The sequence below is a fragment of the Podarcis melisellensis genome (assembly GCF_964234715.1).
Source record: "Podarcis melisellensis genome assembly, chromosome: 3".
In the NCBI taxonomy this organism is placed as follows: domain Eukaryota; kingdom Metazoa; phylum Chordata; class Lepidosauria; order Squamata; family Lacertidae; genus Podarcis; species Podarcis melisellensis.
In genome coordinates this window covers 100,237,605-100,257,115 of record NC_138530.1, presented here as the reverse complement: position 1 = coordinate 100,257,115, position 19,511 = coordinate 100,237,605, and the positions used below count along the sequence as shown (strand labels likewise).

General features: G+C 40.7%; 2 protein-coding genes across 7 annotated transcripts in view; one reads left to right on the top strand and one right to left on the bottom strand.

Moving 5' to 3' along the window:
* The window catches only part of FKBP1B (FKBP prolyl isomerase 1B), a 51,379-nt gene that overhangs the window by 1,880 nt on the left and 29,988 nt on the right, over positions 1 to 19,511 (top strand). The gene's annotated exons all lie outside the window — the stretch shown is intronic.
* Positions 72 to 18,301, bottom strand: WDCP (WD repeat and coiled coil containing). Of its 2 annotated transcripts, none has more exons than XM_081906210.1 (3): positions 16,261 to 18,301; positions 6,389 to 6,509; positions 72 to 1,805 (listed from the first exon to the last, which is right to left on the bottom strand). In XM_081906210.1, the coding sequence occupies exons 1-3, from the start codon at positions 18,169 to 18,171 to the stop codon at positions 1,639 to 1,641; spliced, it is 2,199 nt and encodes a 732-aa protein (XP_081762336.1). In that variant the 5' UTR covers positions 18,172 to 18,301; the 3' UTR covers positions 72 to 1,638. The 2 variants fall into 2 exon arrangements, with proteins under 2 accessions (XP_081762336.1, XP_081762337.1); XM_081906211.1 differs by having other exon boundaries at positions 6,389 to 6,506.

Below are 19,511 nucleotides of genomic sequence, written 5' to 3'. Positions count from 1 at the left end.
TCACTGAAACCAATTTAAGCTTGTAATGTAAGCATACCTTTGTACTGAACCCTGGAGAAAATATTCCTCCCCCCCCATCTGTTGGGGGGGATATTAGTTTAGACTAAGAGCCAAACTAGATGCAATGTAAGAGAGATGATAATAGGATATTCCATCTTTTTTCCTAATTAAAAGCAGTAAATCCCACCCTCGCCCCAGATTGGGCTGTGGTTGTGGTGCTAGGAGAAGGGTTTTACTTTTTAATCCTTCTCCACACATCATTTTACTAATTTAAATCACTCAAAGTGTTTATTTGTCTCATGTGGAAAAGCATACAAGTATCAAAGGAGATCTTCCATGTCACATTCAGTTTGGCTCATAGACAGAGTGGAAATATAGGCCAGTTAGTCTTACATATGGGAGAAACTTGAAATGCTAGAATAAGAACCGGAAGAAGATTCTCAGCAATAATTTACATTCTGCCATATGAGTTTCATCGTATGTGTAGACTGTATGAATGCGGTTGTCAGGAATAAAGAAAAGGTTTACAGAAACCATTATGCATTATGTAAAAAAATAATTAATTAATTAACACTGTACAGTCTAATAATTGCTTCATAATTCGGTTTCATGTAGGAAAAGGTAGAACACATACATTTTGTTATGTCATGTATAATAAATGCACATGTGTCAATCTCACTGCATTTGTGGCAAAATAAACACATATGGACTGGATCTAGAGTTGCCTAGAGCAGAACTAACAGGCCAAAGGGGGAGGTTTTTTGCCAGTTCTCCTTTTCCTCTGCAGCCCAAATTGCCGCCTGTATGTCAGAAGGTCCCACAATTTTTTAATGCTACCATTATATCCCACCTTTCCTCAAAGGTGCTCATGTTTCTTCTAGGTCAGAAACAGTGATTGGTTCAAGGGCAACCAGGTAGGTTCATGGCTAAGTGGATATTTGATCCCTGGTTTTCCTAGGTCCTAGTCCAGCGCTCTAGCCACTACACCACAGAGGGCACAGGAGGCTGCTGTGGGAAGGGGATATTGGTGAAATCTGCTTCCATTTCTTTCTGCCAATGGGCATTTCCTGTGAATGAGTTGTACTCACTGGAAGTTAGTAAACACACCATTGTATTTTCTTCTTCTTCGCTTTGTTGTTTCATGGTGTTCTTTAGTATAATCTAGGGAGAAGCTTTGCCACATGAAAAATTAAAACAGACCAAACCATTCTGCACCAGTATTTTGGCATTGTATAGACTCCAAACTAATGCATGTTTTTCACACACCCAGAATCCTTAGGGCCAATTAGTCAGCCAACCAAACTTAGCCTTTCTTTAGCAAACATGAACTTCATTAATGCTAACTTTTCATGCACAGAATATATACCAAATCTGAATATGGCAATATTTACCCATTGTCGTGACATTACTTTTAGTTCAGTATTCTCCTTTTCAGTGCCAGGAATCTCAGTCTGTAGCCTCAGTGGATACAAACATGACATACTAGATCTGATCCAGTAGATTACTGTGAGGAGGACTAGCTACCATGGAACACAAGCCACATGAGTTATAGTTTAAAATGCAGTCAAAAATCCTGCTGATCATTTTCTACTCATGCAGTTATTTATGTTGAAGAACATATTTTTTTGGTTTGCCTCATTATGTCACGCTGCTCGGTGGTTGTGAAGAAATGTTTCTTTTGAAGGAGTGACTTCCACAGGCTTCCAAACTATCACTCCCCTCCCTTATGATGATCTCTTGCTTTGCCTTAAATGTTAATGGTATAAAACCTTCACCATCTGCAGTAAGAACAATCCAAGAAGAACCTAGAGGAAAGGGAAAAGCAAAGCATCAGTGTGTACATATGTATAATCATTATTATGTTGGTAATGCAATTGCCTACGTAAATGTTAGCATTCACCCTAAATTCATGCTTTGTTCATGTTTTTTTCATAGGTTCTTCTTCCTACAGTGTTGCAAAGCTTAATGGGTTACCATGCTGATGTAGGTTTTGAACCAAGTTGGACAAACCATTTATCAGTAATTTTCTTTCCTTTTTGGTATTTTCATTTGGCTCCACTATCTCTGGCATGGTAATGGGGAAGGGGGCAGGAGAAGAAACAACTAAACCTCATAACTGGAAAATGTGTACACCAAGGGCCTGGGGAAAACTGACAATGAAGCACCAGTTTATTATGTTTTTTATTTACCATGATTTCAACTCACATATCAAGACTTTCCTAGGATTAACTAAAAATTTTAACATTCAAGGATGATTTCCTAGTAAAAATATTGAACATGTATAGTTTACCCTCTTTGTTCCACTAGCTTTGCATGGAGAATTGGTGTGGGGGGGGTAGATTGAACTCATAAGTCTGTTCAAAGGCTCCTTGTACACTTTCTCAAGTTAAAACTCTCAGAAACCTCTGTGGCACGTGGAATTTTTTCTCATGCAGGAATATGCATGTGAAGTCAAATTGTGTTTAGAGAAACTTCTGCATGTGAAATCATAATTATGTACAGGTAATTCAAGAACAAACTTTGGCTGCCACCTGTGGATTGTTTGGAGATAAACAAACAATGAGTGCTGCTTTGCATGTAATGCTAGGGCATTGCTGTTATTTTTGTACTCCTGGCTTTGCAAAGGGAGCACCTGAGTGGGCAAAAATTGAAGTGTTTGCACCAGCACATTGTCACGGTAATAAGGGCTCGTCTACACTTTGCTTGTCCCACTCCTAAAAAGCAAGGGCCAGAGAAGTTTTCTGCTTGTCCTGTGCTTTCTGTGCACGGCTTTCCATTTGCCTCACTGCTTTCCCTGAGAAAACCTGCTCTTTACCACTGAATTGGAGCAAATGTCAATCCATGGAAAACCCTATTGACGTTTGCTCTGATTCAGCTGTAGAGAGTGGGTTTCCCAGAGGAAAGTGGCAGGACAAGCAGAAGTGTGGGTGAGCCCTAAGACATTGTTTGTTTCAGGCCATGGCTTACCATAACGTGCAAACCAAGCCAATTGATCTGCTTTATTCATGGGTCAAATCTATCCAATTCACAGTTCAAGTTAATTTCTGAATTTAAAACAAAGGAGCTAAGACATTTGTGTTTTAGAACTTCATTAGCTTTAATTTCTACCAAGAGCAGGTGTGTTTTTAATGTGCATGCCTATAATCAGAACAGCTACCTTTTATAGATGATGGTATCTTGTACCCAATAAGGTTTGGTGGGAAATAAAAAACTGTGCACTCCAATTTGACCAATTAAAGCAAAACAAATGTGCTGTTTCCTTATAATACTGTATCTGAAAGTACAGAAAGTTCTTTTTATTAAATCTATTAATTAAACACCTACACATGTTGCTTTGCTGTTTCGTGTTGTCTGTCGCGTCATAAGAAGATTACTGTTACCAAGCATGAACTTTTAATCTTTTGCACTTAATGCTTTCTTTCTAATTCTGGACAGACTTTTGATTCTATAAACTACCCTGTGCTTGGGTGTTTGTGTGTGTCATGTAAACCTACGCAATTACATTGCTAACCTTATATGTAAAACGGGGGGGGGGGGGGGGTTACTTCCAGAATAGTTTATTTAACACTCTGCAATGGGTGCAGATAAATGTTATTATGCCTGCAATGCAGTCAACTTACTTGAGAGTAAACCATGTTTTTCTAAACTTACTAGAGAAAAACAAACCTATATACCTTTTCCTGGGAGTAAGTCCTATTGAACTGTGTACAGCTGCCTTCTGAGTTGGCATGTACAGAATTCATTTAGCAGGGAGAAAGCATTTAACAAATCTAGATTGTAAATTGAAGTATATCTGGATAGACGAGGATATGACTGAAGGGTTAAAAGCTCTAGTAATTTCTAAACATGGTTGGCCTAATAAGAATATAATATCAATAATTATTTTTTATTTCAGAGTATAACTAAAGAGCTAGATTTATTAGTTGTCCGAGTTGGACAACTGTGGCTTTTACCAGGTTTTGCCCAGTTTGGGGCAATTCCACTCCTCCAGCAACCCTGCCACTCTCAACATTGTTAAGAACAACCCTTCTCCTTCAGAGAGGCTTGTTATAGGGTAAAGAAAGTTGAATGAAAGTTAATCTTACTATCTAAGCCAGGCATAGCCAAACCTGGCCCTCCAGATGTTTTGGGACTACAACTCCCATCATCCCTGACCACTGGTCCTGTTAGCTAGGGATGGTGGGAGTTGTAGTCCTGAAACATCTGGAGGGCTGAGTTTGCCTATGCCTGATCTAAGCCATAGTATATTAAAATATGGGTGATTGAGTGCTCACATAACTCTTTAAAAAGGAGGAAAGAACAGTTTTCCTTAATGAATTAAAATTCTACATTCAACTACATTCAAAATGATATGTTCAATTTCACATTGTGTTTTGTATGGGACTTGGGCAGTGTTTCCTAAAGATACATACTTTTTCTTAATTAAAGTTGGACTCTCACTTGCATTCAAAAATCAAAGCTATGAAAACACTCAAAAGTTACCTAATCTTAAAAGTGTCTGCCCCTATGTTTCCCTTCAAGTTGTTGTTGTTGTTATTATTATTATTTAGATTTCTATACTGTCCATTGAGGATCGCAGGGTGGTTTATGATATAAAAACACAAAAATACATAACATAGTAACAAACAAAACAAAAAACCCACACACAGTTTAAAAGGCCACATAGATTGTATAATTAGCCAAACGCCTGAGAGAATGTTTTTGTCCAATGCTTATTACTATTGTAAGCATGATGCTTCGTGACTTCATCAGAGGTAAGCCAAGAGCAACTACTCATTCCAAGACAGAAAGGGCAGGCTCCTCTGAGAGTGGGTAATTTTACTGTATCTCTTGAGTATACTAAATAAATAAATGATGTGGCAAAAACTAGTGATGTTAACCCCTTCCTATATGCCCTACCGTTTAGTTCCACTTTCTCCTCTTTCTGTCTTTTCTCGCTTGGGGGTTATCCATTGGCAAAGCCAGGATTTATTTGCGGGGGGGTGCAGGACTGAGTTATTTGCGACACAATTGGTCTGTCAATTATTCTTATTTATTTACTTGATTGGGGAGCAGCTGCCCCCTCCCTGCTGTGCTCATGGGTTTTCCATGCCTCCATCTGCCCCACCTCTTTTGCGATCTTTAGTGCTGATTTGGAACAAACAGCTATACATTTATCTGTGGATTGCCTTTTGTTCCAATTTAATGCTAAACAGTGGGTTTTCTGGGGGAAAGTGGTGGTGCAAAGGCAAGGCAAAACTGCTTGGACCCGTGCTAGAAAGCATGGGGCAAGTAGAAAACCGCTCAGACCCATTCTAGGTATGGAACAAGCAAAAGTGTGGACAAATCCCTGTGTCCTCAATTTATTGTGTATATATTTACAGTATATGATAAAGCTACTTTACAGTATATTTACAGTATATTTTTACAGTATATTTACAGTATATATTTACAGTATATGATAAAGCAGAAAACATTATAGGCTGAAAATGGTTGAGCTGCTGCTGAAGTTGTTAAATCATTGAATACATAGAGGCATGAACAAAGAAGCAGTGTATCTTTACTTTCCTGACTGCTCCCTACCTTCACAAGTAAATCAAAGGTGGGAGTTTGGAAGATTATGCTGGTGAGCTCCTTCTGTTCTCAGCATAGATTAAACTAATCCAGAGCATAACAATTTGATACACCTGTTTTAAGTATCACTGAGTATATGGCGTCTGTATCTGATAGAGAAAGGCATTCAATTGTCAGCAAACCTGTTAGGAAATCTTTCCTATGAGTTTTGTTTTTCGACTTACTTAATCCAGTAAGCAAAGGCAGCCACCAGCCTTCTTTGGTTGTGGGATTGCTGAACAATCATGCTGAATATTAAATTTCCCCATTTATGCTACATAACTTTAGATCCAGGTGAGAATTAGTAGCTTGATTGGGTGCTCTGCTGCAAGAAGGGAAGCCTACTAATATGTAGCATATTTCTGGACATAGTCAACTAATATATGACTAAGGACAGACATTGAGACAAAACAAGAAGGTCTCTATCAATGGTAGAAACAACATTCTGCTGAAAAAACATGAGGATTAAACTGACCATCTATTGTAGATATAGGTCATGATACCTGTGAACCAACTGAGTAGGGCTTGGTCAGGCAAGTGTTGAGATTCACTCAGGAGAATAAGCTTGCCAGGAAAGGGAATAGAACTCAGTTAAACCTACATCACATTGGAGGATGTACATGTAAACAATCCCTTAATAGCACAACTTATGTTCCCCAAAAGTACTGCCTACTATAATAAACACTTGCATTTTTTAAGAGAGAGAGAGTGTGTGTGTGAGTGGCTGGGGCAACCCAGCTAGATGGGTGGGATATAAATAATAAAATTATTATTATTATAGTAATAGAGAACTTACCATGTTTCATTTCAACAATAGGCAGATCAAAAAGTCGTTGGACTAAATTCAGATGAACCTTGCCATCACACAGGAGAACAGTTCTTGTTTCTTCAGCTATAGCTCCGTTCGAAAAATGCTTCTTCAGGCACATAAACATAGAGATAAATACCTTGTTAGAATACTGGTCACATTTACATTAATTATTGTTAATTAGTCCTATGAATCAGCAGTTTTCATGAATTCTGCTTTCCATATTTTCACACGCCCAAAAGTAGGGGGTGGGGACAGCACAAAAACAACTTGTTTGTAAGAGACTTCTTAAAAAATATATATGAAAGGTTCACCATTTCCCAAAGTATGGGGCTACAACCCTGCTAGGACCACTCAGATGTTGTTGTGAGTCTCTGAATGCTGTTGGCTCAGTCATCTCAGGCTAGAGATGGTGACTTCAAGAGCATGTGTGTAAATGTAGTGATGTTCTGGGCCAGTAGTGTGGAGGGTTTGAAACCTATTGGCTACCCTCCTCACCTGGTTTAGCCAGACAAAGTAATTTCTGCGGTGTTGCCACTGTTGCATACTGACAGCTTCCAGGAGCCATAGGTGAGAGCTGAGTGCAGGGTGGGTAAAGTACTCCAGAAGTAGCATGACCTATTCTCCACCAGAAGTACTTCCCCTTCCCTAACACCCCACACATTCCTGCTTGGAAATAAAGAGAATGGTTTTGTTATTAAATCTTCCCCTCCTTTCTTTACTCATTTTGGCTTCAGCATTAAATACACAAGGTAGTCCCCAGTCAACATGCTATGATTCTCAATAAACGTGCTGAGGATCACACTGTTTGAAGTTCACTCCATTACTTCCTAACCAATCCAGGGCTCATCCTATTCCCTCACCACTAAGTAATTGGTATTTGTTTGCAACACTTCTCAATTTAGCACCAACCGTAAATCACATCAACATCCTATTTAGTTCTCCAGATACTAAACAAGAAATAAAATGCAGTGTCACAGGCATTTTAACGGGAAAATAATCAAGACCATCAAAGTAATATAGATCTCATTCTGCTGTGGTTCTGCAGTGTTTCCATTCTGATTCTGAAAACTTATACCAACATTCCCTTTCAGCAGACTCACAGCTGCATCTTCTGTTTCTGTTTTTAGTAATCTGTTCCTCATCTTAATTAACCTTCAGTACAAATAAATGTCTCCTAATCTCCTTTAGTGCACAGATGCTGGTTTCTTCTCAGGTTCACTTGCTCTGTCAGCGTCTTAGATAGTTTTGCTGCATCAATGGGCACCTATGCACCATGCAAAATCCTATAAGCACCCTCCTCTTATGTGCATTTGCTTTCAGTTAAAGGCCATTTTTATATTTTCTGATATACAGCATCACAGTGGTCTAGTTCTCACAAACAGCAGGAAAATGTGGTAAATCTGTGTCTGGTTTATACTACTTCATAAGCAGGTAGGGTCTCGCATGGTTGAATGCTCCTTTGTACAATAAATATTGTGTACATAGCGAAGGAACCTGAGATCAAAAGCCTATCCTTCATTGCATGCTAGTTTTTCATGTGGGAATACGCCATTATGTTGTTACCCTTACCAACAGCTTCACCACCTCATCAGAAGCTCGCTTTATGCTTCTGCAAACAGAATCCAAATCTTTTCTAGTAGTCCAGACTGAAACCTTAACCACATACTATACATTCTGAATAGAAATATTGTAAAGGAAAGGGGAGGTAGGCACCATGAATGGTTGAAGATTTTACTTTCTGTGAGAGGATGTGACAGGTAATAACCGTTACCTTAGCACAGATTCTCATTTTTTCTTACGTGATAGACTGTGCATTTATAGAGGAGGAAAACCCCATTAAGCTTGGGCTTTCTTAACATGCAAAATGTTGTATAAGTTACCAAAAGCAACTGATTAAAAGAGGTTGGTTGTATTTGCAAATGGGGTACCTGAATTTTGATTTTCCTCTTCTCTCCCTTTCCCCTAGGGTTGCCATGTTTCAAAAAGTAAAAACCAGGATACCCTGAAAGTTGTTGAGTGGCTGTTTTTTTTTAGGAAGATCCCAAAATTGTTGAGGGTTTTTTTTTTAGGAAAACTCACATGATTTTTCAATTGATTGGCCAAAGATCCAGGACAAAGCTCCACCTCTCGGAAATTCCCCCTGGATATCAATGCCGTATTGAAATCCCGGTAATGTCTGGGAAAATCCAGACGTATGGCAGCCCTACTTTCCACTTGTGTGTTAGCTTCCCCCCCTTCCCCCAAGCCTGCGGGTAGGGACTGTCTTGTTTTTGTTTTATGTAAGCTGCTCTGGGAGACTTTTTGGACAAAGCACACAAATGGTCTAAATAAATAAATAACCTTTGCTGGTGCAAATGCTGTTGACAGCGGGATCATGTATGACTGCCCCAATAGCTTGAGGAGCACAAGCCATCAAGAATGAGCAATCAAAGGATATCTTGATGTACCATCAGTACAATCACCCAGAAACACTATGAGAGTTCAGTAATACTGTGTTTTCTTACTTATGATAGTACACTTTTTCCTTATTTATTTCATAAAATTTATACACTGCTTGACTGTAAAAAACCTCAAAGCAGTTTACAAAAAGAATAAAACAACAAAATTATCAGTAAACACAGTAGCAACTATTTAAAACATTTAAAGAAATTCAGATAAGCGACAAACTGAAAACAGATAAAAATACAAATCAACATATCTGGGTAGGCTTGTTTACACAGAAATGTTCTTAGCAGTGACCAAAAAGAGTACAGTGATGGCATCTTCTGATGTTAACATGGATGGAAATTCCAAAGTGTCAGTGCTGCAACACTAAAAGGTTGCTCTTACAAATGTGGAATGGGTATTATGTGTGGCACCTTAAATTTCTCCCCTCACTTCCTTTTTATATCAACATAACCTCGTGAATAACAAGAGTAAAAGTAACCACTTTGGAGTTCACTTGCAAAAAAAGAATGCCATTTCTATCATATCCTATGCAATTTTATCATAATTTTTATAAAAATATTTTTATACCACTTTTCTTTCAAAAGAAAATATCATGGTGGTGTGCAATATCAATATGAAACAATTCAACCAAACCGCATTAAACAAAATGCAATGTACAGATACAGCAGACAAAACTATAACTGATCAGAAAATGCTTGGCAAATAAATATAATTGGTGTCGTAGCATGGGGGGGGGCGGGCAGCAGGGGCTGTTGGCCCAGGCACAGCTGGGCTGCAGAAGTCCCGAAGGTGCCATGAGACTGGGAGGGAGGTGGTTCCCTTTTCTGGTCTGGTATTGCACAGTGTGTGCAGCATGCACGGCCAATGGGTGGCTGGATGGGTTGCGCATGGAGAGCAGGCATCTGGTCAGGCCCTCCTCTGATGGGGTGAAGCACCCTCTTGCTTCCCGCCCCTTTCGGTGCCTTGGCACGGCTCGCCACATGTTTCTTGCACTATGGTGCCACCACCATGTGTGTCAGGTCTCAGCTGCGCTGGGCGGCCCCCCTCTCAAATCTACCCACTGTAACATTCTTTAAAGATCTCTCCTGCTTCACTCTACTTGTTTAGCTTCAAAGACAAGACTCTTCCCTCATTTGCAAAAGTTAGCAAGCTATCAACACCATAAATCACAGTAATGGGGATCTTTACCAAACAGAACACTATTATCCCCTGAAGAGAGTCTAGTTGAATGATTAATCAGGTTACCAGCTAGAGAGGAAGGAACTTTTATAGAACATCATAGAATTAGTAACCAGGACCTTCACAGAAGTAAGACGTCTGTGCTTCTAATTTCGAAATACACAGTACTGTTTTTCATTCAGAATTTCTATTTGTGGGTTCTCAGCCTCATCAGAACGTTATTAGAATGTGCCCTTTCTTCACCCCGTCCTCTTGGGCTTTAATGCCTCCAGGCATTAATCCCCTGTTTTGACTACTGCATTTCCACTTCTTAACAGGCTTTTTAAATCTTGCGTTCAAAACTGTCTGACTAGTCTATCACACTATAAAGCTGAGCCATATCGCCCTCATCTTTCATCAGTTTTCACGACTCCTTTTATGTTTTCAATCTAGTTCAAAATTGCCTTCCCGATTATAAGAATGGTTTGTGGATTTATTAAAGATGACCTCTGTGATGATTCACCTGCTCCTTGGCTCAGTTTATTGACTTCTCCAGTCTCTCCTTCCTCTCTGTCCTCTACCCTCTCACTGTTTATCACAAGTTTGCCTCTTATCTTTCTCAACTTTATTGTGTACATTTAACACGCTTCCCTAAATTTACCTTCCTATTCTGCTTCATTTACTGTTGATGGAGCAAATGATCACTGACAGCAAAAAGATGGTTCGATGCTGTACATTAAACATCTTCAGCTTCTCAGTGTCTCTTAAATAGGACATTGTAATAGCTGTTTATACCAAATATCTTCTTCCTTACCGACTTAGAGATGTGCATTATTACAATAATTTCCCTCAGTTGCTTATGGCATACACACTTATTCCCAACTCTGTCAACGTTGTCCAAACCACAACTGTTTCTTCTTCTTTTAAATTAATTCATCACACACACTGATTTTTGTTTATTTCCCTAAAGAAAGCCTTGCACTCTACAAGACACAGCAAAGCATGAAATAAAGGTGCACCAGCAAGGGTGGTTAAGCACTCCTCTGCTATAGATCCCCCCATCCTGTGGCTGGGTCCATTATAAGGAAGAAGCAGTAATCAGGCTAACATAATGTGCAGTCTGAATTGTGTGCTTGCACTTTTTGCTTGGACCTCTGTGCTTATTGTTGTGTTTAGCATGTGTTGTTTGCACCAGTGCTTCTCAAGCTATTTGACGTTGTGAACCAGCAATTCCCCTCACCGCATCCCAATGTACCAGGGATCAGTACCGTATTTGGTCCCTGAAACATCCCACCCAGGCTGTGGTGTATTCACCAGGGACCAGCAGCCAATAGCCTGCAGACTGGGGCCGGTCCACGGACCACTACTTTGAGTAGCACTGGTTTGCCCTACATTTTGTGTCCAGTTCTGATTCCCCACATCCTTTGGGAATGGCCACAGCTTAGCAACAGAGCACATGCTTTGCAAGCAAAAGGTCTCAGATCCAGTACCGGAGCAGGTTGCTTCACCTCTGATTCCCTCCCCTGGTTCTTTTGTATCATCTTGTATTATACATGTCTATAAGTAAGTAAAGGATTTTATTTTAATTTTCAAAATACAGTGGTACCTTGGGTTAAGAACTTAATTCGTTCTGGAGGTCTGTTTTTAACCTGAAACTGTTTTTAACCTGAAGCACCACTTTAGCTAATGGGGCCTCCAGCTGCTGCCGCACTGCCGGAGCACAATTTCTGTTCTCATCCTGAAGCAAAGTTCTTAACCTGAAGCACTATTTCTGCATTAGCGGAGTCTGTAACCTGAAGCATATGTAACCTGAAGTGTATGTAACCCGAGGTACCACTGTAGTGCCAAACCACTGTGCACCTCTGATGATGCAAGGCTCTCATAAGCTATGTATGAACTTCTCACCTTCCATATGCAAAATTTCTTACTTTTATATATTAATATATTCTAGTTGAAAAACACTGAACTACATAGCCCAGTGCTGACTCTATCTAAGTTTGCTTCCTATGTTTCAGGCTTAGATACAAGGTGTGGGAGAGGACTATACTTCCATGTTAACTGAACTGCACAATGAGAATAAAGATTTCTATAGTGATTGCACACATAGCTTCAGCAACCCTTAACATTGCAGGAACAAGGCAGGCCAGCCGATTTATCCTAGGATTGCAGATTGGGGAGGAGGCTGCTAAGGTCCGTAGAGGATAGTAGGAAACAAATTTTCACAAAATAGTTAGCTATTTTCATTCAGATGCTTTGGTTAAAAGAATATGTTTGTAGAAATGTTGCTTTATTTCTAAAGTAGACTGCAAAATGTTGTGAGTGGGAATTGCCCTCTGAGGGTATACAGGAGAGGAGATCCAGCCACCATCACAGTTGCCTAGTTTGTTTGCAGTCTCTGTCCTTGTAAGGTGCACAGTGTTTCCTGCAGCGGAGAAGAGCGTAAGCTACCTAGGTGGCAGCCCTTTCAAGATGAAACTTCAGGGTAGCAGCAGGTCACCTTAGAGGTGAATGTCAAGCAGTGGGAAAATGGTGAGGAGTTGTAATGAACCTTGCATAATGGGAATGGGTACTATTTGGAGGATGGGAGAAATGCTGGATTTGTGAAAGAGTGCTTTCTTCCAGCTTCAGCTGGTATGCCAGCTACGTTTGTTCCTAGACAGAGATAGTTTGGCTACAGTGGTGCAGCCACTGGTAACCTTTAGAATGCAGTATAGCAATGCATGCTACGTAGGGCTGCCCTTGAGTCTGGTTCAAAAATTGCAGCTAGTATAGAATGATGTGCCCTGGCTTTTGGCCAGTGCAGCTTCGTATCAGGTAGTCTTGGTGGCTAGAAGCACCTTTTATCAGCTGCAGCTATTCCTGGACCAGGATAGCTTGACCACTGCAGACCAGACACTGGTAACTTCAAGACTGGATTACTGCAATACAGTGTATGTGGGACTTCCCTTGTTGGTCCAGAAACCTGAGTTAGTGCAGAATGCTGAAGCACAATTTCTGGTAAGGGTAAGATCCTGCCCTGCAGGGCAAACAGCATCCCCCCTCCCTTTCTGTATTTTAACTGGGAAAACAGAAAATATGTGTATGTGTGTTTGTGTGCGCACCTTAAAGAGTCCCAATCTGATTCAGGGGCCATTGTGACTGCTATTACACCTTAAATTAAGTGAAAGAAAATTGGACAGCAAGTGGGCAAGTTATGTTTTTTAATGCTTCCCTGCAGTAAACAAGCACAATCGTCATCATTCTGCACAATATGTAAAATGACTCTTGAATGTTACATTGGGAGGCAAAGTAATGGTACAGAAGAGATGCCATATATGTTTCACATTTGCACCACTGCTTGTGCATGCAGGTCTACCCTAAGGGGTCAGCATGGTCAGAAACAGTGCTATTTTTCTAGAGGTGCCTTGTTCTCTTATAATAGCAATGTCGTCCACCTGAGAGGTGCCAGAACTGAGTTCTGGTGCGTTCCGGCTTGGAAAAAAAAAATCTGGTCAGAAGAACCGATTGCTTAATGGTGTGACCCTGACAACTCATGCTTCTGACACTAGTCACTCACCTGGGCCTTTGGGTTGGCCATTGCAGTTGGTTAACATGGGGCAGGATTGGAGCCAAGCATTGCCACCCAACCCACCTGCAAAGCATGCCCAAGGGTCCATCAAGGAGTGAGATGAGTGGGTTAACAGGGTCAAGGTAGTCAGCAGTGGGTAACAGGGTTTTGCTGCTTCGATGGGCACCTACGCAGCCCTTCCACAGCAACCCATCTTAGAAGCTGCACGTGATAGTGGGTTCACTGAAGTTTAATGTCACGTGGGAACATACTAGTCCATTTGGACTAACAGCATGCTCCCACTATATATATATTGCTTTTAAGAGCCAAATTTGAAGGGATGTTAACTGCATGAAGGCAATTAACATATGCAACCACTGCAAAGCAGGCTTGGGACCATTAGTAGAAGAGAGGAGGAATTTAGCTCTTTCTCTCCCACAATATTGCTTCCCACAAAATTGCTGAACTGTGTCAGGCAGATTCTTGGCTGCTATTTACATACAAAAAATTACATATCTGTTGCATTCAGGGCCCTCCATGAATGAGCATTCTCATACTTTGCAAGTCTTCATCAAAAAGCATTAAGTATTATCATCTGTATTGCAGGCTTCTGTATTTTAGATTGGAGAAAAAACTTATTGCAGTTCCCTTCATTTCATTTCAGCCATTGCTTCAGCCCTCCTCCTTGACTATCAGGCACACTCCACAATTTATTTTGTTCACATCCAACCCATTCAGGAATCCTCACTAACTTGTAAAGCTGTGTCAGAGAGAGGGGGGGGGGGGGTCTTGTACAACCATGACTCCTAGAGATCCCCAAGGCCTCTCCTTTTTTACCATCAGCAAAGCGTTAATTTGTATTAGACTACAGCTATGTATTCATTTATTTATTTTTAAGTTACTTGAGCCAAAAGACAACCCACAACTCAGAGTGGGGAAAGCATGTTAGAGATTACTGACACGACAATCTGCATCAAAGAGCCATCAGTGCAGACCAGCCCAATGTATCTAGGTTCCTGCTTATACCTATCCCAGGTGCAAGGTCCATAGCTGTCAACTTTTCCCTTTTCTTAAGGGAAATTCCCTTATTCCGAATAGGATTCCTCGCAAGAAAAAGGAAAAATTAACAGCTGTGGCAAGGTCAGGGGTGCCAACTTAAATAAAATATTGTGGGGGCCCAGGTAAGCCCCACTCTACATAATCACATGACGCAGTGCACACACCCACACCATTTGAATGGGAATGCCCATCAACTTTGTGGGGGTTTGGCCCCCTCAAAAAAGTTTTGTGGGTTTTTGGCTTCTATGTGCAAGGCTGAGCCTGCTCACTGGGAAACAGAGGCATAGTGGGGGGGGGAGCCAGGGGGCATGGTCCCTTCTGCATATTTTTGAGGGGCCGCAATAAGGCACCCCCATGACAGGTACAGAGCCCTACTCTTTGAGTAGCTTCTGCTTTAAAAGCAGCTGTGCTTAAAGGCTGGCAAAGTGACTTTATCCAGGCCTGAAAAATGCACCCCTGGAGTGGTTGTGTGGGTGGAACGGGGTGGAATGAAAGAGGAAGGCAACAACAGTAGTTGAAAAGTCAACCATGAGTTGGGAGGATTAATGGCAGCGAAAGCAGCAGCAGCAGCTCCCAGAGCAAATATCTCATTTACGCTCTGGATGGAGTGGTTTAGATAAAATTAACTCACAGCAAAACAAAAAGCGTAAAATAATTCCACTGCTATACCTCTAATCAAAAAGCATCCCCAAAATCCTCAGCACACCATAATTTTCTGCCTGGGTCATCGGAATAAGAGAGTGCAGAGTCAAGCTTCATATCATAGAGGGTTTTTTTTACAAAAAACTATTGCTTCATAATAATAATAAAATTTGTTAGGAAAAACCCAATAGCAACTCTACAGAAGTTTCTTAGAAAAGAGTGGAAGGAGGAAGATAGATATCTGCCTTGCTACTACACTATATTTTATATATTAATGGAAGTTACTCTGAATTATTAAAGAAATACAAATAATGGTTTTTATGCTCCAGCTTGCTTAATGCAGCACATCTAAATTATTGACTATTTTTTGTTGCCATTAGTGTTGTACCACAAAACACTACAACATTGACTAGCAATCAAATTAATAAAATAGTGACAATTATTTCATGAAAAAGCAAGGGAGGAAAAAAGCATTGCTGTTGAGGAAACAGGAACCTTGATCCATGGATTTTGATTTTCTTAAATTGCTTCATTATGTAATCAAATATTAATATCCCATATTTCCTGAATGCTTTTATGCTGTGAGACCCATGATCCTTTGAAGCTTATATATTCTTATCTACAGAAGTTGGTCTGATATCTTCTCTCTCTAAAAAGATTCAAAGCATTTCAAAAGCCACATATAGAGCTGCCAGTTATCTCTTGTAGTAAAAAAAAAATATGCCTTAAGATTTGGAAACAGATGACTTAGAACAAATGGACATATATAATACATCAATGACAATTAAGCTGAACATTAAAGGAAGCATAGGTCTGGATTTTCCTGTGCAGAATATCAGACATAACCATTGCTCCTAATAACTATCATTTCACCATTTAAATCAAGCACAGCATGAAGCTCATGTGAAACTTACTAATTAAGCAAAATCCTGTAATGAAGTTTCTAAGAACTGTAATGAAGTTTCTAAGAACAAACTACTTTGGAGAATGGTATATAAATTACCTGGTAGGTGATGTGAACAAAAGGTGGTTCTTGAGAAGAGGGGTAAGCTACAGATAGTCTCTTTCCATTTTTTGCGAAATCTACTAGTTCCAGAAGTCTCAACTGTAAGTCATTGAAGCTGCCACACAATTTTTCCAAATTCCTGGATATTTGACTGGCTCCTTTTTCATTAGCCAAGCTGCTGTTTTTAGGAGAATTCAAAGTTTCTTGCATCACTTTAGAAGAAACTGATCTATTGGAAAACCTGGTAGGCGTTCCAAGACCAAACAGGGCTACTGACCGATTAATTGGTTCTGCATCCAAAGTTTCCAGTGCAATGGATGGGTCACCTAAGACTCTTTTCTCATCAAAATCGCTCACACTTGATGATGAACTTTGCTCATAACTAGGGCTCTTCACTTCTTCCAGCATTCGTCTCCTGCCACTAGGTGACTGAATAATCGTTCTGCCAGGGATTAAGAGCTCCCGCCCTACAATGTGATCCTCCGCAGCAAGATTCTCAAAATACTTTCTTTTCCCAGGAATGTTCACAGAGGACTCAAAACTGAATGGCAGACTGTGGGCGGTATCAGATTTTGCTGATGGCTCTTCCTCAAATATTAATTCTTTGATCATCAGTCGGATGATATATCTATCAGAATTAGATGATGGGATAAGTGAAGGGTCAGTGAACTTCTGCTTCCCTATCAGAACTAGTAAGAGTTTCTCTGTCAAAAAGGACAGACCCTTGGGTCGTTCGCTTTTCTCTAGTTGGATTTGCTGAATGTTGGGCATGCAGGATGAGGTGACTGAGTAGACCAAAACAATGTTACAAGTGTTAGAAGCTATTGCCACAATCTGAGCTCTAAGGTCAAAAGCAATTATATCAGGGACCAAAATTCCTGGAATGCTGACTTTCCTGGTTGTGGTTACCTTTCCTTCAAAAGTCACTAAGATCAAGTGTGACGAATCTTGGCCAGTTCCTGAAGGGTAATCCTTCCTTCTCAAAGGAATGAGAGGACTGGGGTCAGATCTCCGATGATTTGAAAGGATGTGGGTTAAATCAACTGGGCCCGAGGAAGATGAAGCTACTGAATCAACGGCTACTGATTTGTCTGAATCTATAGACTTCCTTCGCAGATCCATAGAGTATTCCTCATCCCCAAGCACCAGTGTAGACTGCGAAGTTAAAGAACCCGTTTCCGTTCCTACAGGCAATTCAAATGTGATGCCTGCATTTAAGCCACAAATCTTATCAAGGGGGAGTTCGGTAGCCACAGCAATTTGAAAATCCAACGTGGCTTCAATAGCACAAATGTAGCTTCCAACATCAAATATTGGGCAAAAGGAGCAAGCGTTTAATGTTTTCTGGGCATCGTCCCATATATAGGAGTGAAGAGCGCTCCCTATAGCAACGACTAAGCGATGGCCATCCTTAGTCCAGCAAGCACAGTGGATGAGACCACTGCTTTTGATATCTGCTTTAATCCTGGAGTTGTCTGAACGAACGGCATATAAAACAGAAGCATCCCTTTTGGTAAGTACAGACAAAATGTCCCTCTTTGGGTGCCACACACATCCCTGAGGAAGCAACTGGAAAGGCTCGCCAATTTCACAGGTCTGAGAAACCAGGAGCTTATTCTTTTCCGAGGCAACGTGGCTCAGTTGCCAAATGCTGACATGCTTCTTATGCTGAACAGCTAGCAGGGCTGGCGTGTCAGACGAGTAACTCGGGCTCCAGTAAAGTCCATGGACGTGTTCAAACTGACCAATAACAGTTGAGTCGCCAAACCGCAGTTCTTTGTTGTGAAAGTGCAGGCCAGTCAGTGCCACCTGCTTGCCATCTGTCCACGCAATCCCATGCACAGGGTGTATGGCCTGGTGCAAAGCATTAAGGCCTGTTCTCAGCAGCTTCGCTTTCCCCAGTTCCATTATTCAACCCTCCTTGCTAATGTGGTTGGCTCCAAAGTTGATTTTCCACAGGATTCATCAGAACAGCTTGACAAAGCAAATGCTCCTTGGCCGAAGACCGATTTCCCTATGGCAATGCCCTTTCTTTCAAGCGTCTTCTGCGATGTAGCTCTGCTGATGTATAGATCTACATCAAAGCTGCTCTAACCATACTCTTTTCTGGGGAGGCGCTCTCTCTGTGTGTGTCTCTCACAGACACATGTGACATCTAATAAGGTTTAGCTAATTACTGTTCTCTGAGATGACATGTTCTTGGAAGCCTATTTTTAACTCTTTAAGGGCTGGGCCTGTGTTTTAAAATAGCAGTTTAATACCTTCAGTGAATAACGGTCTCTTCACTGAATGGAGGAAAGCTCTTACGCACTAGCAAGCAATGCAGCTGCAGCATGAAATAATGATCTGACACTTTTTCTTTCACAGCCCCTGAAGGGAACACCAAGAATATTTAATCACATTCTTGAAGTGTAAGGAAAGAAGGGTAGTATTCAGTTTTGCCAGTAGTTCCAACCAAGTAATGGGAGTGACAGGAAACAAAAGCAAGAGCAACAGAAATAAGGTGTTGGTTTCTGTGAGTGGCAGACCAATTGATTCCAGACTTTTCTTCTTCTGCATATACTCTTTTCTCACTTTATTATGTAATCCAAACCAAAGGGTCATAAAAAGAGAAAATCTGGGCCTCAAGCCTGAGCCATACTATCTTGAAGCACTGATGGTAATTAAAGATGCTTATGGGCTACCTGTGATTACTTTCTGGTGAAGGAAATGTGCTCTGCACATGCCCAGAAGCACTGTTATCTTTCTTAGTTTTATTTCATGCATTTGAGTGCTGAATCCCAGCATTTAGGAGTACGAGAAATAAATGTTCACAATACTGTAGATGCAAGGCTTTGCAATGAATTTCTTTCTTGCTGTGAATAAGATATTGCAGAAGCCAGCTCAAAGCAGTGCATGTTGTCCATGTTTTACTTTACTCCCTTGTCTCAACTGCCTCCCATCTTGCTGACCTTATTTAGAATAGTAGATTCATAGAATCATAGAGCTGAAAGTAACCACTAACTGACACAAAAGGCACCCAGTGCAGCAATTAGGCTGTTCTTTCCCACAACAGAGCAGAAGGAATTCCAAATGAAATGCACTTCATCCGAGATCCCATTATGGCTTGTACATCAATTCTGTATCTTTGGCTGGAGCAGTACATCAAATCACAAAAGTAAAAGCAGCCACCAGATGGCGCCTCTGACAGTTTCACAGGCACAATTAAAGCAGCCTTTTAACAGACATGTCTGCAAAAGTTCCTTGTT